This window comes from Castanea sativa, chromosome 7, assembly GCF_040712315.1.
Source record: "Castanea sativa cultivar Marrone di Chiusa Pesio chromosome 7, ASM4071231v1".
NCBI lineage: Eukaryota > Viridiplantae > Streptophyta > Magnoliopsida > Fagales > Fagaceae > Castanea > Castanea sativa.
The window spans coordinates 7,407,228-7,426,724 of record NC_134019.1 but is presented as its reverse complement, the minus strand read 5'-3'; the positions used below and the strand labels follow the sequence as shown (position 1 = coordinate 7,426,724).

Below are 19,497 nucleotides of genomic sequence, written 5' to 3'. Positions count from 1 at the left end.
ACTTTTCATTTAAAGGTAATATTTGTTGCAAACAAACTGTTACACACAGTTTTACACACATCTTATTTTTGAACTAAAACCGTGATTTCATTTATTTTACTTTTTTCTTCCAAGCTATCAAATCCTAAGCTAACTGCCAACCGAAAGAAAAAGGCTACAAATCCAAAGATGTTCCGTGCGCTAAGTGTGGTATGTACAAAACTTGACCTTAACCTATTCCGATAATTAAGAGATAAACACTACAAAATAAATTAGGATCAACTAAGAAATCCTTGACCTCAACAAATTTCTTTGATGAGTTTATTCAAATAAACAACTGCTCCTTTTATACAAGATAACCCCTGCATTTTAGGAACAACATATCCTAATAAAACTCAAAGACTAGCTCCACTAGCCATTACAACCCAAACACTTGATTAACAAATTCCCTTATCCTACTAAATGCAAATACAAATGCAATAGATCCGAACATTGTGCAACAACTTATTCGGATACTAATTTTTTTTTTTTGAGCAAATACTAAAATTAATTAAAAATTCAAATATTTTGCAGCAAGCATAACACTAACATCCACAACAGAAGCTCCACTTATTTTGCACGTAAGAAAGTGCAAAGTTTATTGCCAATTCTAGCCAGTCTTCACAATGAGTGTAGCAGCACTTGAATTCCATGTTGTGGGCGAAGGGTAAAATTCTGAATTGGTGAGTGGACATAGGTTGGGGATAGGGTGAAGGCAAAGCGCTGTAGAATCATTGAAAGAGCAATCTTTGCTTCATTGGTGGCAAAGTTCATGCCCACACAAATCCGAGGTCCCATTCCAAATGGAAAATAAGCAGCTATGTTGTTGTTAGTAGCCTTGGCAACACCTTCTGAGAATCTCTCAGGTTTGAAAAGATGCACGTCCTCTCCCCATATTTGAGGGTCATGATGAATTGCAAGAGGTGCAATGTACAACAATAGATTAGCTGGAAGAACGAGCTTCCCTAGTCTAGTTTCCCTTTCAACTTTTCTTAGTATTGAAAGTGCAGGAGTATATAGCCTCAAACTCTCATTGATGATCATGCTTATCTGCATATGAAAGAATGTCGGAAAAATTAGAATTTAAGATTTGCAGTGTTAAAAATCTTATTAGTGTCTCTCTGTCTCTCTAGAAAGTTTTCTCTCCTATCGTTGTCCACACTTGGTAAAAACACCATCTATATTTCTATATTTTTCTACAAGCTGTTCTGAGCTAAAAAAATTACCACCATTGATTTTTTTGGAAGTTTGGATAAGAAAAATTTACTAACAACAAAAGAGGAATTTAGAAGCTTTGAAATCGCTGGCTTTACCGACTTGAAGCAAGAATTAAAAGGGGGAGATGGTGCCTATGTGTGTGAACCAAGTGAATGAGTGATAATAGCGAGTGTATAGGTGTCCAGAGACTGAGGTGTGTGTGCAAGTGTTTCATTGAGTGAGTGAGTTTTCATATAAACACTTAAGTGTGTTCAGGGTGTTAAAGTGATATAGAACAAGAAATTGATATGATTTTCAGAATTTCTTACAGTCTTGAGTTTTGTGATGCCATCAGGATTTGGATTTTTTTGGCCAAAAATTTCGAGCACCTCCTTTCTTGCTTTTTCTTGCCAATCAGTGTGGATTGCTAGGAGAAATACAGTCCACGCAAGCAAAGTAGTAGTGGTTTCTTGTCCAGCAATGTAAAATGTCTTACACTCATCCACCATATCTTGTACTGAAATCTTTCGGCTAGGATTGGCATCACGATGAGCCTTTAAAAGTATTTCAAGAAAATCATCCCCAACACTGCTGCCAACCGCTCTAGTTGTTACCTTCCTTTCTCTTTTCTTAATCATCTCTAATATAGACTGGCGTATACCTTTTTCAAGCTTCTCCGATTCAATTTCATCATTTGTTCTATAAATTTTACTGTAAAAAAAGACAAATGCTTAGTGTTTAACTAAAAGGACTTTATCTGATGGTAGGAAACCCAAGTTTACAAGGACTTTACCTGACGCCGGGAAACCTGTGTATATAACCATTGGTGGCTGTTATCGAGGCGAGTTTCATCAACATCTGAAAAATGTTCTTCCCTTCTACGTAACTACTCCCAAAAGCAGTCTTGGAAATTACTTCTGATGTAAATACTCTAAATTCTTCAAATATCTCGATCTCTTTGCCTTCTTGATGTTTCCACCGTTCTAGCATTTCCTCCACACTTGTGATCACCGTTGGAATCATATTCTGCATTCAAAAGTGAGCCACTTCTTACAATTCAAACTAAGTTATTAATAATTTTAATGAGCTAGTTTGTTATTGAGTTTAGTTATATTTAAAAATAATACCTATTTATAGGAAAAAGAGAATGTTCAAAACTGTACAAATTACCATGGAATTAAACTTTTGAGCCATACTATAGAACTTTGGGAAAGAGTGATTGAACATAGGTTAAGACATGAAATAACAATATCAGAGAATCAATTTGGTTTCATGCTATGACGATCTACCATAGAAGCTATAGACAACTAATGGAAAAATATAAAGAGACTTGTAAAGATCTTCATATGGTTTTCATTAATTTATAAGCTTAATCATATGATTATAAAATCTGGGGCACTTTCCCTTATAAGTCGGTTTTCAAGGTGAGCTCTACATACTCATGGCTTCTTAACATCTAGAATTAGCTAGAGTCAACCACCATGTCGAGTAATCAGATGCAGCTTATTGAGTATGTGATTAAATGAGTTGTGGTTTTGTGAAAGGGTCTTGAAGGGGGTGGCCTAAAGGCTAATGTGACTACGGGTGTGTTTGGATACTATTTATTTGCTGAAAACTTATTACAAAAAATACTGTAACAAATTATTTTTTAAACAACCAAAACACTATTCATGCCTTTTGTGCAACTTGACTGGTCCATGAACAGTGCCATGGGACTAGCCAAACGCATACATTGAAGAAGCAGTACACAAACGCACACAACATGTGTATGAGAGAGAGAGAGAGAGAGAGAGAGAGAGAGAGAGAGAGAGAGAGAGAGAGAGAGAGAGAGTTTATCAACAACAAAAAAGTGAGAGAAAGAAAAAGCTATTGTAATTATTTTTTGTCATACGTGGAGGAGGCAGGTTAGGAGAAATGGTTTTTTTTTTAATAATAAATTTAGCTAAAAGTTAGGAGTTTAAAGAAAATGTGAAAGAGAGAGTAAGAAAGAAAGAAAAAAGCTAAAAAGAATAGAAGGCAGAAAGGTGGTCAGAAAAACTTTTTTAAAATTTAGCTAAAATTTAGGAGTTTTTAAATTAGTAATTTTACATATCTAATTATACTATTTAAACCATCTAGGTAGATGAATTAAAGAGTACTTTGATCATAAAAAATTAAGAGTCCAATAGGAGTCCAAATCAAGGAAGCTCATCCAATAGTAGTATAGAATAAAAAGAGTTCTAATTTAAAAAAAAAAGAAAATGGTGGGGTTGTTTTGAAGACTTGGGTTAGTAGGAGAGTCATCTTATTTTGTAGGCAATGTTATAGTAGAATTATAAATAAATTTTTATTAGGTTGTTCCTTAGTTTTGTCTTTATTTAAACTTAAGAGTATATGAGTATTTTTTTAATCAACAATATATTTATCTCAAACAAAAAAAAGCTCCTTAGATAGTAGAATATATGTGTAACTAAGAGAGGGTTTGGATTGGGCTAAAACGCACTCGTTTGCGTTTCAGCCTTTTTTTTTCTTCTGGGACGCGCACCATTCACTGTTCATTGGCCATGAATAGTGATTTTAGGCCAATGAACAGCCTAAAATGCAGTATTTTTTGCATATTAAAAAATTATTTTACTACAGTGTTTTTCAGTTTTCAATTTTCAGCTGTATCCAAATGGACCCTCAAATATGATTTTAAATAAAATAGAATATAAGAAAAGAATATATATTGACCCTAGCTAATTGGTTGAAAATTTGTAGTAGACTCAAAATTTTGAGACTAGGGCTTTGTTTGTTGTTGTTGTCATTATTGCTGTAAACTTATATATAAAAAATTAAACTTGTTTTTCAAAGCCAATAAGAGATTACTTTCAGGCTCTCGGCATGGAAGGCATGATTGGCCAATTTTTTCATCTTTGTCCATTTTTCACCTTCAGATACTGAAAGCCCATCTCCAAAGAGCCTCTTCATGTAGCCTTTAGCCTCTTCCTTCGGATAAGCACTGTCTCTATTGTTCAGTATCTCTTTGATAAGCTGTGGTTCTGTAATGACCAGTTGAGGTTGAGTGCCATACCATTGAAGATAAATCTTCCCTGCACCGAAGAGAGAGGGGAATGTAAGAAAATGAAAAATGATCAAGTTTAGTAAAATAAACGTTGGAGGGTTTTTTTTTTTTTTTTTTTTTTTGTTACCATATTTGTTGACCCATGAGTGAACATGAGGCTGAACTTTGGACATCATGTCATGTGATAAACCCATAGGCTTGTTCTTGGCTTCATTTTTCATGTTCAAAATGTCATTGTTGCTTCCATGGAGGAATCTGTAAGAAGGACCTGTGATTCCCTGTAAACGCATTTGATGTTGTATGCGAATAGGATTCCACCATAGTCTGTGAACGAACCGGATTAGAGCCAAGACAAAGTAGAGACAGAGAGAGCTTGAAAGAAAGATTGCAAAGATTTCAATAGCACCCATTTTTTCTGCTTCCATGAAACTTTTTGGAACTTCACTACAGAAATCAGTATATGATTTTCCTCAATTAATGTAAGTTTCAAAGCCGGTGTGTGATGGAATATATGGTGGGAGAGAAACGAGAGTGTTATAGTTGCAGATTAGATTGAAGTTGTGCTACCAATAGTTGCAGATTAGATTGAAGTTGTGCTACCAAACACACTGATGTGTGAATGTTAGTTGTAACTTCGTGGAGGCTCAAATCCATTATAACTCTAGAAAGATATGTAGTTGATCGAGAGAGAGAAGGAAAGGATTTAAGGATGCGAATTCTTTTATTGACGGAAGAGATAGAGATGTCAATTGCAAACATCTACTACTGTCTCATCACGTGGTACTCACTGGTAAAAGGATGGGGTTACTTCTGTACTTTTATTGTGTGGGTCTCAGCTCCATTTCTACGTGTTCCCATTTTTTGTTTTTTTGCTGTGCTGTCGGTGTTCTCAAAGTATTCATACCACCGTCACGAAAGAGAGCATCCGCGTTCGCTGGGTCATAAATTTCTTTCATTTTGCACCTTTTAACAGGTATTTTAGGGTTGGTTTAGTAAATAATATATATATAAAACTAAGAGAAAGTCTAATTAAATTTTAAATTTAAGTTCAATTTTATGCTACTTACCCTATTTAATTTTTTTAAATTTTTTTTATGCCAAGTGAATTATTGAATGCAAAAATGAAAATTTTAAAAAATAATTAGATTCTAAATTGAAGTTCAATTTTGTGTCACATATCCTATCTAACCTTTTAATCTTGTAGCAACTGAATTATTTGATACAAAAATTGAAGAGTTCAAATTCAATTAAGATTTTAAATTATATATATATATATATATATATATATATATATATATATATTAAAAATCTATGACTTAAAAATGTGTAAGTTGTAATTCTTACACTAGGTATAATTTGAATTTATATATGTGTATAATTGTGGTTTTTTTGATTGTACTAGTGCATATGCACATAATTATACACTAGTGTAAGGTCACAATTTGCACCCGAACCCAACAACATGGAGGGTGCAGGCCCAAAAAGCCCTATACAATGAAATTTGTAGTGTGTGGGCTTGAAACCTAAGTTCTATGGATGTTGGATAATAAAAATGATGGGCTAGATCCCCAATTTACGTGCGGTGAACTGATTATGTAATAGAAACTCTCCTCGGACGTAAGCCGATGATGACTTGTATTGTTTTTCCTTGTTTTAAAATAGATTACAACTAAAGGTGGTATGTACAGTATTTTTTCTCTTTCTTCTCCGATCCCCTTGCTTGAATGCATTTCTCTTCCTTTTATATCATCATTCTTCTTCTCTCTATCTTCCACGTATGGCTCAGATCACCAATCTAGATACTTGCCCATCCACCACCCTCTTGAAATCTTCAAACAATAGCTGTAAGACTGATCATTACTGTTCAGAAGTTATTTCTTTATTAATGCGGCCAGAGTGGTAAGTGCAGAGTCTTTAATGCGGTGGTAGCAGGTTTCGCTAAGATATTTCTCATTCACCCTTTCTCTCTGCATCCTTGTGGAACACATCTTCACCCACCAGACCTCCTAGAATCTCCTTACAAACATCATGGCGTACAGTATAGTCTTCACTTCATATAACTGAGGAGATGCCCATCCTTGGACTATTTTCACCAACCTCTTTTGCAACAATTTGTTTACGGGCCTTTAAATTCGGTATAATTATTACCACTAAACCCTCCTCGGACAAGTTAATACCCTCGGATTAAGCCCAAGGCCCAAGAACATATTCTGACTCTTATGCCCCCACAACTAGTTTTCTTGTAAATTTAGAGAAGTTTATTTGTAATAAGAAAGTTTCAATGTATTTGTTTCAATGTTAATTGTAATTTTTAGTGTAATCAAGGATGAAATCAAGATCCATTGAGTGAAATAAAGTAATTTAAATATTTTTAGAAAGAAAAGGGATTGAGATTTATGCAATTGCACTGTGCAATTAATCCCCTCCCTCCCACAACATGTATTTACTACTTTTCATTTTTTTATTCAATAGTTGAGATTTGAAATTTTTATTTTTTGGCAATTTTAATTCTCAGTCATTCATAAAATTGCATAAGTTGTAATAGCAACTTGATCCCAATCCAAAGAAAAGATTGACTGAGTAAGCCCTCTCTCACTCTAACTACAAATTTTCTCTTCTCATCAGGCACAACACATGACACAACAAAAAGTGTTCACATTTTCCCTTCTCTCTCCCTCTCTGATCAGAGCTCAATCTCTTCTCTTATCTTCTCTGTTTTGATTGGAAAATATTAACCTCTCCATCAAGGTAAGCTTAGAGTTATCATGTAAATTTTGGGGCCTGTTTGGTATCCCACCCCAAACTCATATTTTTACATTTTAAACAACTTTACACACTTTTTCACCCACACAAATTTTAAAAAACTATAAAAATCTTATCTTAAACTACTTTACAAAACACCCCTTGATGTTTCGGTATTTTCTAGGAGTTTTGACCTTTTGTAGTTGCTTCTTTGTGTAGATGAATTATTTTGATTTTTTTTTTCATGTGGGTTCTAGAAAGTTTTTAGTTTTATTTTTTTAATGCTATATATGTTTGATGGTGATGTTGTATGCTATTAGAGCCAAGACAAAGTAGAGACACAGAGAGAGTTTGAAAGAAAGATATGCAAAGATTTCAACATGAAGTACGTAGAACGTGATACCAAACTCACTGATGTCTAAATGTTAGCTGGAACAATTAGGAGGCTCAAGTTGCTCAACTCCATTATTACTCCAAAAGGACATGTTAATAATGTTGGTTGAAACAGTGAGATATCGAGAAGGAAAAGATGTGAATTGTTTAACTGTAGATGTTTCACGTGATTACAGGATCGACTATATTTAACTAATCAATACACTTCTAGAGTAGTGTTTTTGGGTCGACCCAGCTCCATTTGTCCTTGTTTCCCACATTTTTTGTTTGCTCCTTTGAAATTTTCCATAAACAGAGGGAAACAAGATTATATATAATCCAAAACTTTCCAAAAATATTTACCGGCCCCCCTTAAGATTTTGTAGGAAATAATACTAGATTATTGCTCCTAAAATGTAAAGCTTTTCAAATTGATTTAGAAAACCTCAAGAAAAATTAGAAAAACTTTTCCAAAAATATGCGTTTGTCACGTTTTTTTAACCCATAACCTCTCCAAATACAAACAATGAAATAAAGAGATAACTTAAAAACTTTTCCATGTAAAAAATATCCCTTCAAAATTAGGATTCTATGCAGTGCAACTGAGGACGTGAATCCCTTCAAAATTAGGCTTCTTTCCAACATCATCTTATTTTTTTTAATTAAAAAGTATCTAATTGTTTACGGCTTGCTTGCACTATTAACTTACCTTATTTTATTTTATATTAAATTATTCTACTTTATTTTATATCCTGATATAATAACAGTGTTTTTGCATATATATATATATATATATATATATATATATATATTTATATATACTTGTTGCTAATCCGTGTGATGCACGGAATAGTCATACAAAAACTTTAAATTTTTATTTTGTTTAAAGTTATGATCAATTGAAAATAAAAGTTACAATTTAATAGGAAAACAAATTCTAATACCAATAATGCATGATAAGTCCGACACTAAGAATAATTTGGTATTCTTTGCTATCAGTAATAATTTGTTATACCTAAAATTTATGCTAAACATGAAATTAATAATTATTCCTAATACTTGAAAATCATATGCAATAGGAATAATAAAAAAAAAAAATAAAGAAATTGTTAACAAACCTAGAGTGGTAGTAATTAAGTTTGCAGTTGTTTATCTAAAATTGAGAGTAGGACCTCCATAATAAGTATTGTTAAGTTATTAATTTTTTTGAGAGATAAGTTATTAATATGTAATAGAAAATAATGTAGATAATATAATATAACTCAACTTATTTAATAATTTCAAAAAAGTATATCAAAACCACTGAAAAGTAAGTGACATGAGGTTGGGAAAGTAGTTCGTAAAAAAAAGTTTTAAATTCCTCATACTTTTCAAATTGCTCAAGTCCATTAATTCCGTTTTTCCCTTCTATTTTTTTTTTCCTTCTCTTCCGTTTTCAAATTCTCTCATCTTTATCATTTTGGAGTTTATTTTATTTTATTATTTTGTTTTTTTAACATCTATCATCCAAAAAAAAGTTTTAATTTCCTCATACTTTTCAAATTGCTCAACGGCACAAGTACATTCCGTTTTTCCCTGCTTCTTCTTCTAATTTTTTTTCTTCTCCACCTTTTTCAAATTCTCTCATTTTTATCTCTTTGTTATTTATTTTTTATTTTTTACTTCAATCTTGAATTGCTCTCATCCACACATTTATTTATTTTACTTTCAGAATGCCTTATCTTTTTATTTTCCCAATCCTACACAACTGCATTTTATATTTTTACAAAAAATCTTGCAGAACCATTGCGTTTTCACCGTGCTCCTTTCTTTTTCTTATTTTATTTTATTTTATTTTGTCAAAATATTTTGCAGAAGCATTCATCTCAATATTTAATAGATTTCATGGTAGTGATAAGGTGCTGTTCAGGTCTTTTAAAAAAGAAAAAAAGAACATTTCAATGTATCTGTTGATTTGGGGTTTAAGATGGCCGGGTGTAATTTGGCAATTTCATTTAGTGGATTTTTTTCCTTAATAGAATCAATTGATTTTTTTTAAGTCATTAGTTGATGATTTTCACTTATTTCTATGAGTTTTTGATACAAATACTATACTACTTGATATATCCTATTGTCACCCCTATAATTCACCTGTAGTCTTAATTTGTACCCAATTTTTCTTTACCATACATATGAGAAAAGGTATCTGACCTTTAAAGTTGATTTGGCGGCGCTTTGCTGGTTGGCTTCACCGAAAAGAGAAGGCCAATTGCAAATAAGAGAAAAAAACTTTTCTAGAAAATTTTGTTTCAAAGTTTTCAACAGGAAATAAATTTTGGAGAGAGGGGGAAAGAAGTTCATAGAGAGAGATATAAAAATATTTTATATTTATAACTACTGCCCAAGAGAGTGAAACATTGTGTCTAAAGTTATAGGCAGTTGGTTACTTTTTTTATAAAGTTTAACAGGAAATAAGGAATGGTCAACAAAAAGTCAAGCGTTTCGACTATTAGTTATTATATATATATATATATATATATATATATATATATATATATGTTAGGTTCTAAGACCTTAGGGACTAATGTATTAGAACTTCAATGTGTATTGTGTTGGCAAACCATGATAAAAACATTTAGTTTAAGTTTAGACTTGTTCAAAGTTTGGTTTAATGTAAGTTTGGAATCGAGTAGTTGTAGAAAATTACTGTTCTATTTCTGCACGGCTTGATCGATCGAAGAATAGACTCGATCGATCGAGAATCGTGGATCATGAATTTTCTGCAGAATTTTAAGTCGGCCCAAACAGCAGTTCAAGCCCATTTAGGATTAGGGTTTCAGATCTACTTCTCCCACTATACAAAGGAAACTCTAAGCACGTTTTTAAAGGCTTCTAAGAGAGAGAAGAATGTGTCCCTTTTTGTTTTTAGGGTTTATTCCTAAAAGCTCTCTAGAGTCTTGGTTGCTCATATTGCTGTTTGTGTGAATCTCTTGTGAGATCTGAGAGGTGTTTGCCTTCACACAAGCTTAAGATTATCATGAAGGAGATTTCTTCAAAAATTTGATGATCATTTAGCTGCTGTCATAAGAGCTTAAAGATACACAAGCGGGAGTGCTTGTACTTACTAGAGAATCCAAGAAAGAAGGAGTTCGTGGTCTCGGAACTTGTACGTGGTCGTGTCAGTAAGTTTCTACTGGTGGGTAGCAATAGGATGTTAGTGGTCTAAGTCGTTATTGTACAACTTCGATTCTTTCATAGTGGATTCAGGTTTACCTTAAGGATAGCTAGGTTAAATCCTCCCCAGGTCTTTTACCAGTTTGGTTTCCTGGGTCATCACATCATTGTGTTTTTATATTCCGCACTTTACATTGATATGATTATATGATTGTGTTAACCTAGATCTGAAATTTGGACTAAGTAATAACTTGGCTTGTTAACTAGGTTAATCCAATTGTGGTTTAAGAGGTCTAAATAAACTCTACAATATATATATATATATATATATATTGGCCCGTTTCAATTAATGGCCTAAACGCAGGAAATAATCCAACATGGACCAGCTCATTCAAGTAATAGAAACAAAATCTCAAACAATTAATCAAGCCCAATCCCCTTCTTGGCCAACCCCCAAGGTAATGTCCGAACTACCGAGATAAGTCCTAGCTTGGTTCAAAGGTAGTATTCGAGCTACCAAGGTAAGTCCTAACCTAATTCCAAGGTAGTATCCGAACTACCAAGGTAAGTACTATAGAAGATCAACTACACCAAGGAAGCTGTCTGCAAGTTCTAGATAATTCTACAACAACCCCTGCATTAAATGAAGGTCACCTGCCTAGCAACACTACATTTAATGTAGAAGGACAAGCTTGAATAGTAAGAAAAACTCTAGAAGTCCCCATTCATGTTGAAAAACCTACAAAAGAAGAGCCCGATAAGATCAGAAGTTATCTAGGTGGACGCCAAAACAGTAAAAAAGACCTTAGAAATCTCTTTTTCATGATGAAAAATAATAAAAGAAGAGCTCAATAAGGTTAGAAGTTATCCAGGTGGACTAGGACAAAATACGAAGAAGAAGGAGATGACTCATATAAAAGGAAGGGAAGAAAGGGAAAGAATAGAGACCAAATAGAGAAGAGCGTAAGAGATAAAATGACAAAGAAAACACTAGAGAGGGATTCATGTAACATAGCACATTGGAATTAATAAAAAAGACTCTGGTAGTTTACGTGTTCTTGTCCAAATTTCCCATTGTGGATCAATATCAACTCATAAAACAAATTAATTGTAACACGTGTTTTGCTTAGTATCTTAAACCATAGAGTTAGGGGACATGTTCCTACATATATAATAATAATAATAATAATAATAATAATAATAATAATTTCAATTATTGCAAGTTTTTTTTTTATCTTGTAAAGAACAGCTAAAAAGAGTTTAGTGGTTTATGTACGAAAATTACTTTTTAAAGAAGTTGCAGTAGAATTGCTCTATTATCTAAAGAAGTTGAACTTTATCAATAGTTGATGATTTTTATATTTATCTAAATAAAGCCATGTTTAAGATAATCTTAATATATGATTTATTCAAAAAAAAATTTATATATTTTTTTTTATCAACGTATGAGTTTGAGTTTAAGTGCCCGTTTGGTTGGGCTTTTAGGACCCAAAACGTAGCTTTTTCATAAAGTTGGCAGTGGCTGGGCGTTTGGTGAAGCCTAAACGCAAATTTTAGATAAAAGTTGCGTTTTAAGGCAAAGGCATCAACGTTGCATTTTAGATAAAAGTTGCGTTTCTGAAATGGTGGTCTGAAGGTCCATATCTCAAACGCGCATCAACGTTTTCAGCTCAACGGATAGCTGAGACCTAAAATTACCGAATCACCCTCTCATCTCATCTCTCTGCTTCGCTGAAATTTCTGTGTAAGAATTCCTCTCATCTCTTCTCTGCTCTGCCTTCTCCGTGCTGCTACCGATCTCCCTGTGGTAAGTCATCTGTGACTTCTTCTTGTTCTTCCTCTTCTGCTTTCTTCTTCCTCTTCTTCTTCGTCCTCTTCTTCTTCTTCCTCTTCTTCTTCGTCCTCTTCTTCTTCTTCCTCTTCTGCTTTCTTCGTTTTCTCTGATTTGTAATTTTTTTGTTTTAATTTTTTTTTTCTGATCTGAGACAGGAATCTTGAAGGTACGCATTTGATCAAAAAGGCACCAAGCAAGACTGATCTGCTACCAAAATCCACCAGGTACCAACAGTGATCCGAAATTTTTTTTTTTTTTTTTTTTTTTAAGATCTGAAACAGGGTGTATTTGATCTAATTTATTTGTACCTTTTTGAGTTTTTGAGGGTTTGGAGATTTAATGATGACCCATTTGGTTCTTTAGTTGATTGGGTTTTGAAATTTGTTTGTTGATTGGGTGTATTTGATCTAACAATTGAATCATAAAGATATTGCTTCTTATGTGTTTGAGTTGTTCGGTAACCTAACATTTGTAACAGTCATTCTTTTTTCGGGTGGGATGGGGAAAGGGGGCATTTAGTACCATTTAGAACTATGCTTATAAAAAAAAAAAAGTATCGTTTAGTACTATGCTGAAGTATGGAGACATCTTTGGTCATTCTCTATATGGTATGTTTTTTAAGAATTCAAATATTGACCATGAAAGACTTGAAAGATGTAGTAGATCCTAGATAAGTCTTGCGTTTTATGTACTGTGGCACTAATATTGTAATAACATGTATTTTTAGATTAGTTCACATGATTCATTTTATGCAAGGGACCCATTTTCAATATTGCATTGATTGATTCATAAGATCTATGAGAATGATTTATGATATATCAAAAAAAAAAAAAAAGATCTATGAGAATTATTTATGTTTTTTTATTCCATTTCATTTATATTTTTAAAGAGAAATCGATATGGTAGTGTATGATTATTGAAAATTTGAAATTACTAGGGTATGTAGAGGATTTCTTTCATGCTTATCAAGCATCATATAGATTGCTATAATGGTGTCTGTTTCACTTAAAAGACACAACTGATGACGTGCTTTTCTACTATGGCTTTGTCGTGCTAAGGTTTAGTCTAATAGTTATAAGTATATAAGAAAATGATAGACTAGGAAAGTTTGTTGTATTACACTGGAGATACTAGAGGAGGTGGTGATGGTGTCAATTTGAACTTTGTTTGGTGCCTGGTAATGAGATATGTAGGTCAGAGTTTCTCTTAAGAGTTGTTTGGTGCCTGGTTCCAGCCTCTGCCCAGCAGCAGCAGCAGCGGCAGCTGCAGCAGCTGGGGCATGCGTGTGCAGCTACACACGCATGACCCATCAGCAGCAGCAGCATCAGCTGCTGCTGCTGGGCATGACCCATCAGCAGCAGCTGATGATGCTGCATTACACTGGAGATACCAGAGGAGGTGGTGATGGTGTCAATTGGAACTTTGTTTGGTGCCTGGTAATGAGATATGTAGGTCAGAGTTTCTCTTAAGAGTTGTTTGGTGCACAGTTCCGGCCTGCGCCGACGGCAGGCGGCGGCAACGGCGGCGGCGGCGAGGCCGGTAGGGCATATGTGTGCGTTGCACATGCATGACCCATCGGCGAGCGACGGCTGCTACTAAATGCACTGCATAATATACTTCATATATACTCTAGGAATGCACTGCATAATAAAAAATATGAACTAGTTACTTGAGCAAATTGACACATATTTAATTATTTTCACTCATGTATGTGTAAACTTATTTTTTATGTTATTGATTGTGCGTTTTTTGCATTTTTTACAATCTTCTATTTTTTGCATTTCTTATGGTTGGTTAACTTTATAGATGGGAAAAAATACCACTTCCAACCCCGATGTAAAAAAGGCTAGAGCAGATTGGGATATTAATCCATCGTGGACAACTACTTTTTGTAACCTTTGTGTGGAACAAATTCAAGCCGGGAATAGAACAAAAGGTGCTGCCTTTAGACCCGAAGGTTGGTTCAATTTGGTGACCAAATTTTGTGAGGAGACCGGTCAAAACTATGATAAGGACCAATTAAAAAGTAGGTGGGATGTATTAAAAGGTGATTGGAGAGTGTGGGAAAAATTGAGGAATCTTGACACAGGTTTAGGTTGGGATGCAGTGAAGGGAACGATTGCCGCTCCTGATTGTTGGTGGGACTTGAAGTTGAAGGTGAGTTGAGTATTTTATTAATATGTAGTTAGTTGGAGATAGTTTTTTTTTTTTTAATTTTTTTATGGCATTCTTATATGAGTGAAATTACAATTACATTTTGTAGGAATTACCCAAAGCTAAAAAATTCTGAGAGAAAGGTCCACAGAATCTAGAACAACTTGAGATAATGTTTAGGGATGTTGCAGCAACTGGGGTAGCTGCATGGACCCCTTCTTCAGGTACATTACCTCCAACAATGCCAAAAGAGGGTGCTGGTGATTCAGATGGTAGCTCCGAATTTAAGGATAACCAATGTGACATGAGTTTAGACATTGGTAGTTTGCAGCAAGGAAATACTAGTCAATCACGTAGTTCAGGACAAAAGCGAGCTAGTGAATCAATACCCTCACAGAAGAAAAAGAAGAAGATAGGAGCTGCAATGTTGGACAATCGTATTAGTGAGTTAATAACTGTATGTCAGAATAGGTCTGAAGGTACTTCTCGAGAGTCACCAAGTTCAATTGATAATGTAATGGCGATTGTGAAAGCACTTCCTGGAGTGGATTTTGCGTTTGTGGTTGAAGCTTCCATTCTCTTTCTAAAAAAGTCACGTAGGGAGATGTTCCTAACTTTTAAGGACCTAGAGTCACAGCTGAAGTGGCTACAAGCAATAATTTATAGGCAGCAGAAGTGACTAACCTGATGTGGTATTAACTATGTTGTATTAGCTTTAAACTAAGTTAGCTATGTTGTATGAACTATGTTGTATTTGCTATGTTGTATTAACTTTAAACTAAGTTATGTGATATTTAGTATTAGCTTTGGACTAATATATGTGTAATGCAAACATATTTGAAATTTTCATTACAGTGTTATGTACTTGATGTTGTGAATTGTCTTGGTATGTTGTAAATTGTCTTGATTGAATATTTGTTATTTTGTTGTGTAGCTGAAACCAATATGGATGATTATAATGGTACTCATGAGAGTGGCCATTTTATGGAACTATTAATGGATGGGGATTACAGAAATTATTGTGATGATCATGATGGTAGTGATTATAACAATGTTGACAATAATAATGATGGTGATAACAATGATGGTGATAACAATGATGGTGATGATGATGATGATGATGATGATGATGAAAGTAGTGACAGTGATGATGACAGTGATAGTGATTCTGACAGTGATGATAGTAATGACAATTCTAACGAGGAGTTTTACCAGCTTGTGACAGTTACCTGTGAAGCAGTTGTGACATATTTCAATAAGTACATTAGTAAGACTCCTTGTCATGATTCTGAACAAACGGGGTGGGATTGGCTGAGACGCTGTATGGAAGGTAATGAGACTTTGTGTTACAATATGTTTTGAATGAGAAAGGAGGTGTTTCATAATTTGTGTCAAGTTTTACAACGTGACTTTGGACTTCAACATTCAAGAAATATAAGGTTAGAAGAGTTAGTGGCAATCTGTTTACTGATACTTGGTCATGGAACATGTAACCGAATGGTTCAAGAATTATTTCAGCATTCGGGTGAAACCATAAGTAGACATTTTGAGAAGATGATCACTCTGTTAGGTGCTCGCTTTGCAGAAGCATATGTAAAGCCTTCGGATCCAACTTTTAGTGAAGTTCCAACCAAAATACAAGACCATCCAATTTATTGGCCACATTTCAAAGTATGTGTACTATTGTATATTTGAATAAGTGTTATTGTCTATAAGATAATACAATGCATGTGGAACTGAAAACTATTAATGTTTTTATTAGGATTGCATCGGTGCGATTGATGGCACACATGTGATAGCGATTGTACCTACTGAGAAGTCCATTCCATACTTTGGAAGAAAGGGATATCCAACCCAAAATGTGATGGCTGCATGTGACTTTGATATGTTATTCACATTTGTTTTGCCTGGATGGGAAGGTGCGGCACACGACACCCACATTTTTCTTGATACTATTCGTACACAAAGTAACAACTTTCCGCACCCACCACCAGGTTTGTAATTGGTTAATCAATTGTTCATTATAATGACATATTGTGTGTGTGTTTAATACAATTGAATTTCTTTGTTTAGGGAAATATTATGTAGTTGATTCTGGATACCCAATGATGCAAGGCTATTTGGCACCATACAAAGGGATATCATACCATCTTCAGGACTTTCGAAGGAGAGTGGAGGCCCTAGAACTAGACATGAAAAATTTAATCATGCTCACTCATCTCTTCGATGTGTGATTGAGCGCACTTTTGGTGTGTGGAAGAATAAATGGAGAATTATTAGAAACATGCCATCTTTTCCATTCCATATCCAAATACTTATTGTATCTGCTACTATGGCTCTTCATAATTTTGTTAGACTAAATGATAGGGATGATAAGGAGTTCATAAATGCCAATGAAGATTCAATTTCTAGAAGAGAACGTAATAGTGAAGCATGTAGCAGTTATGAGCAAAACTCAGGAACTTTAACAGATCCTGCAATGGTGGTTCTTCGTGATTCCATTGCAAATTCTATTTGGGGGGGTAATAATTAGTAGTTGTATTTTTTTTTTTGTATAATATCATGTAGTACAATTTATATTTGGATTATTGGTATGTATTTTATATCTTTTTACATTTTTATATAGCACAATTTAAACTTGGATTATTGGTGTATATTTTATCATCTTTTTACATTTTCATTTTGTGCTTCATGATGATGAAAATTGTTTAGATTTAATTAATATTAATAAGAAGTCATTAATGGTAATAACAAATAATTATGCCACTAAAAAAGAATAATTGCCCAAACATTATTAAAATAATACCAATAATATAAATTTATTATTATTATTATTATTTAGTAAGTATATGAAGTAGTTGAATTATAAGTATGAAATAAACTCCCTTATATATACATTGTCCTTTTTGGTAATTTGTCCCTCAAACTGCAACTTTTATAGTTTTAGCCAAACACTCAGCTTTTTCAAAAAGCACTTTTTAACAGCTTTTACCAAACACTCAGCTTTTTGAAAAATCACTTTTTCATTATGCACTTTTTCAAAACTCAACTTTTTCATTATGCACTTTTTTAAAAAGCCCAACCAAACTCACCCTAAGTTAGACTTGTTAGAGAGATAGAGTTTTACTCATTATTAAGTTTGAATTAAACAAAAATAATTTTGTTTAAAAAAATGATAATAATGAGTTTGAGTTTAAATTGGATTTGTTAGAGAGATAGAGTTTCACTCCTTGTTAAGTTTGAACTAAACAAAAATAATTTTATTTACAAAAAATGATAAAAAATGATGAGTTTGAGTTTAAGTTGGACTTGTTAGAGAGATAGAGTTTCACTTCTTGTTAAGTTTGGACTAGAAAAAAATAATTTTATTTAAATAAAATGATAAAAAATGATGAGTTTAAGTTTGAGTTTGACTTGTTAGAGAGATAGAGTTTCACTTCTTGTTAAGTTTGGATTTAAAAAAAATAATTTTATTTAAATAAAATGATAATTTTATTTAAATATTGTGCTGACGTGAAAAATTGTGGGAGTTTCAGAGGTTTCGGTTTTATATATGATAAAAAAAATGATGAGTTTGAGTTTAAGTTGGACTTGTTAAAGAGATAGAGTTTCACTTCTTGTTAAGTTTAGACTAAACAAAAACAATTTTATGTAAATAAATGATAATTTTATTTAAATATTGTGCTGACGTGAAAAATTGTGGGAGTTTCAGAGGTTTCGGTTTTATATATGATAAAAAAAATGATGAGTTTGAGTTTAAGTTGGACTTGTTGAAGAGATATAGTTTCACTTCTTGTTAAGTTTAGACTAAACAAAAATAATTTTATTTAAATAAAATGATAATTTTATTTAAATATTGTGTTGATGTGAAAAATTGTGAAAGTTTCAGAGGTTTTGGTTTTAATAATAATAATAATAATAATAATAATTATTATTATTATTATTATTATTATTATTATTATAAGCCTTTTGTTATTGTATCTTTTAAAGAGCAGAGAATTAGATTAACACAATGACATCGAGCCATTTCTTAATTTAATTGCTGACAAGAAAAGCTTCATCGTAATATATGTTTGAAGATTTGGAATTAGAATACTATTTATCGGGAGAGTAGTAGGACCTTAATTTGATGATGTTGAACATCATAATCATATAATCAAGAAAATAACTTTGAGAGCTATAAGAGTGGAAGATAAAAGTATCTTTTCCTTTTTCTTTTCTTTTTTTACTAGACTTCCTACTTTCTTGTACTTCTAGGCTTGAGAGACCCGAAGGATTCAATGCTAATAATCTTGGACGATTTAGTTTTGATAGACTTGATGGACATTGTGGCGGAGCTAGAATTTAAATTAAGGGGAGGCAAAATTAAAAGACACTGTTAAAAAAGCCATTAATTTGAAAATTTTAATTTGTATTAATAACAAAATAAAACAATTTTACTTAGTGAGAAGGGTATAAAGGTAAATGAGTCAAAATAAAAATCAAAGAGATATGCTATCAATAGTGTCAATGAGTGTTTTGTTACATTTTATTTTCTTGTGATAGTTTGTAGTTGTTAGTGTGGACTAGGAGTGTGTTTTGTTCTTTTCCATTTTAGGAGGGGCAAAGAAGCAAACTTTTGGCATGATACAAGTAGAGTGAAGAAATCTTTAAAGGAGTCAGGGGGTCAAATTGCCCCCCTACTCCGCCCCTAGATGGATAAGACATTGAGTTTGGAAGTGATGGAAACCTCAATGACAGAAAATATATTGAGGAGATGAGATGTGACAAGAGAAGCATTTGCCATTTCCACGAGCCTGAAGATCATATAGACGTGAATTTAGTTGACAATGGAATTACAAGGGTTGCATTTGATAGGGAACTTTGCAATGGGCAGAGAACATGAGGAATCCCTATTATGTTTCTAGCATTGACTTGGCTCCTAAAGGGGGAGTCTACAATCCATTCAATCAAGTCATCAACATCGAGCTTAGGAGGTACAACA

The 19,497-nt window shown here is 33.2% G+C and overlaps 3 protein-coding genes and 1 pseudogene across 3 annotated transcripts; 3 read left to right on the top strand and 1 right to left on the bottom strand.

Moving 5' to 3' along the window:
• Nucleotides 1–238: 238 nt before the first annotated feature.
• LOC142642851 (cytochrome P450 CYP749A22-like) lies at nt 239–4,852 on the bottom strand. The gene is made up of 5 exons (XM_075817280.1): nt 4,386–4,852; nt 4,063–4,286; nt 2,009–2,241; nt 1,545–1,926; nt 239–1,068 (listed from the first exon to the last, which is right to left on the bottom strand). The coding sequence occupies exons 1-5, from the start codon at nt 4,681–4,683 to the stop codon at nt 640–642; spliced, it is 1,566 nt and encodes a 521-aa protein (XP_075673395.1). The 5' UTR covers nt 4,684–4,852; the 3' UTR covers nt 239–639.
• Nucleotides 4,853–12,204: 7,352 nt separating this feature from the next.
• Nucleotides 12,205–15,882, top strand: LOC142642866 (uncharacterized). The gene is made up of 3 exons (XM_075817305.1): nt 12,205–12,332; nt 12,515–12,583; nt 15,448–15,882. The coding sequence occupies exon 3, from the start codon at nt 15,459–15,461 to the stop codon at nt 15,873–15,875; it is 417 nt and encodes a 138-aa protein (XP_075673420.1). The 5' UTR covers nt 12,205–12,332; nt 12,515–12,583; nt 15,448–15,458; the 3' UTR covers nt 15,876–15,882.
• Nucleotides 14,166–15,385, top strand: LOC142642867 (uncharacterized; annotated as a pseudogene).
• Nucleotides 15,883–15,951: 69 nt separating the features above from the next.
• LOC142642865 (uncharacterized) lies at nt 15,952–17,595 on the top strand. Its single transcript, XM_075817304.1, has 3 exons — nt 15,952–16,184; nt 16,276–16,507; nt 16,587–17,595. Exons 1-3 carry the CDS (start codon nt 16,011–16,013, stop codon nt 16,745–16,747), a joined length of 567 nt encoding a protein of 188 aa, XP_075673419.1. The 5' UTR covers nt 15,952–16,010; the 3' UTR covers nt 16,748–17,595.
• The last annotated feature ends 1,902 nt before the right edge of the window (nt 17,596–19,497 follow it).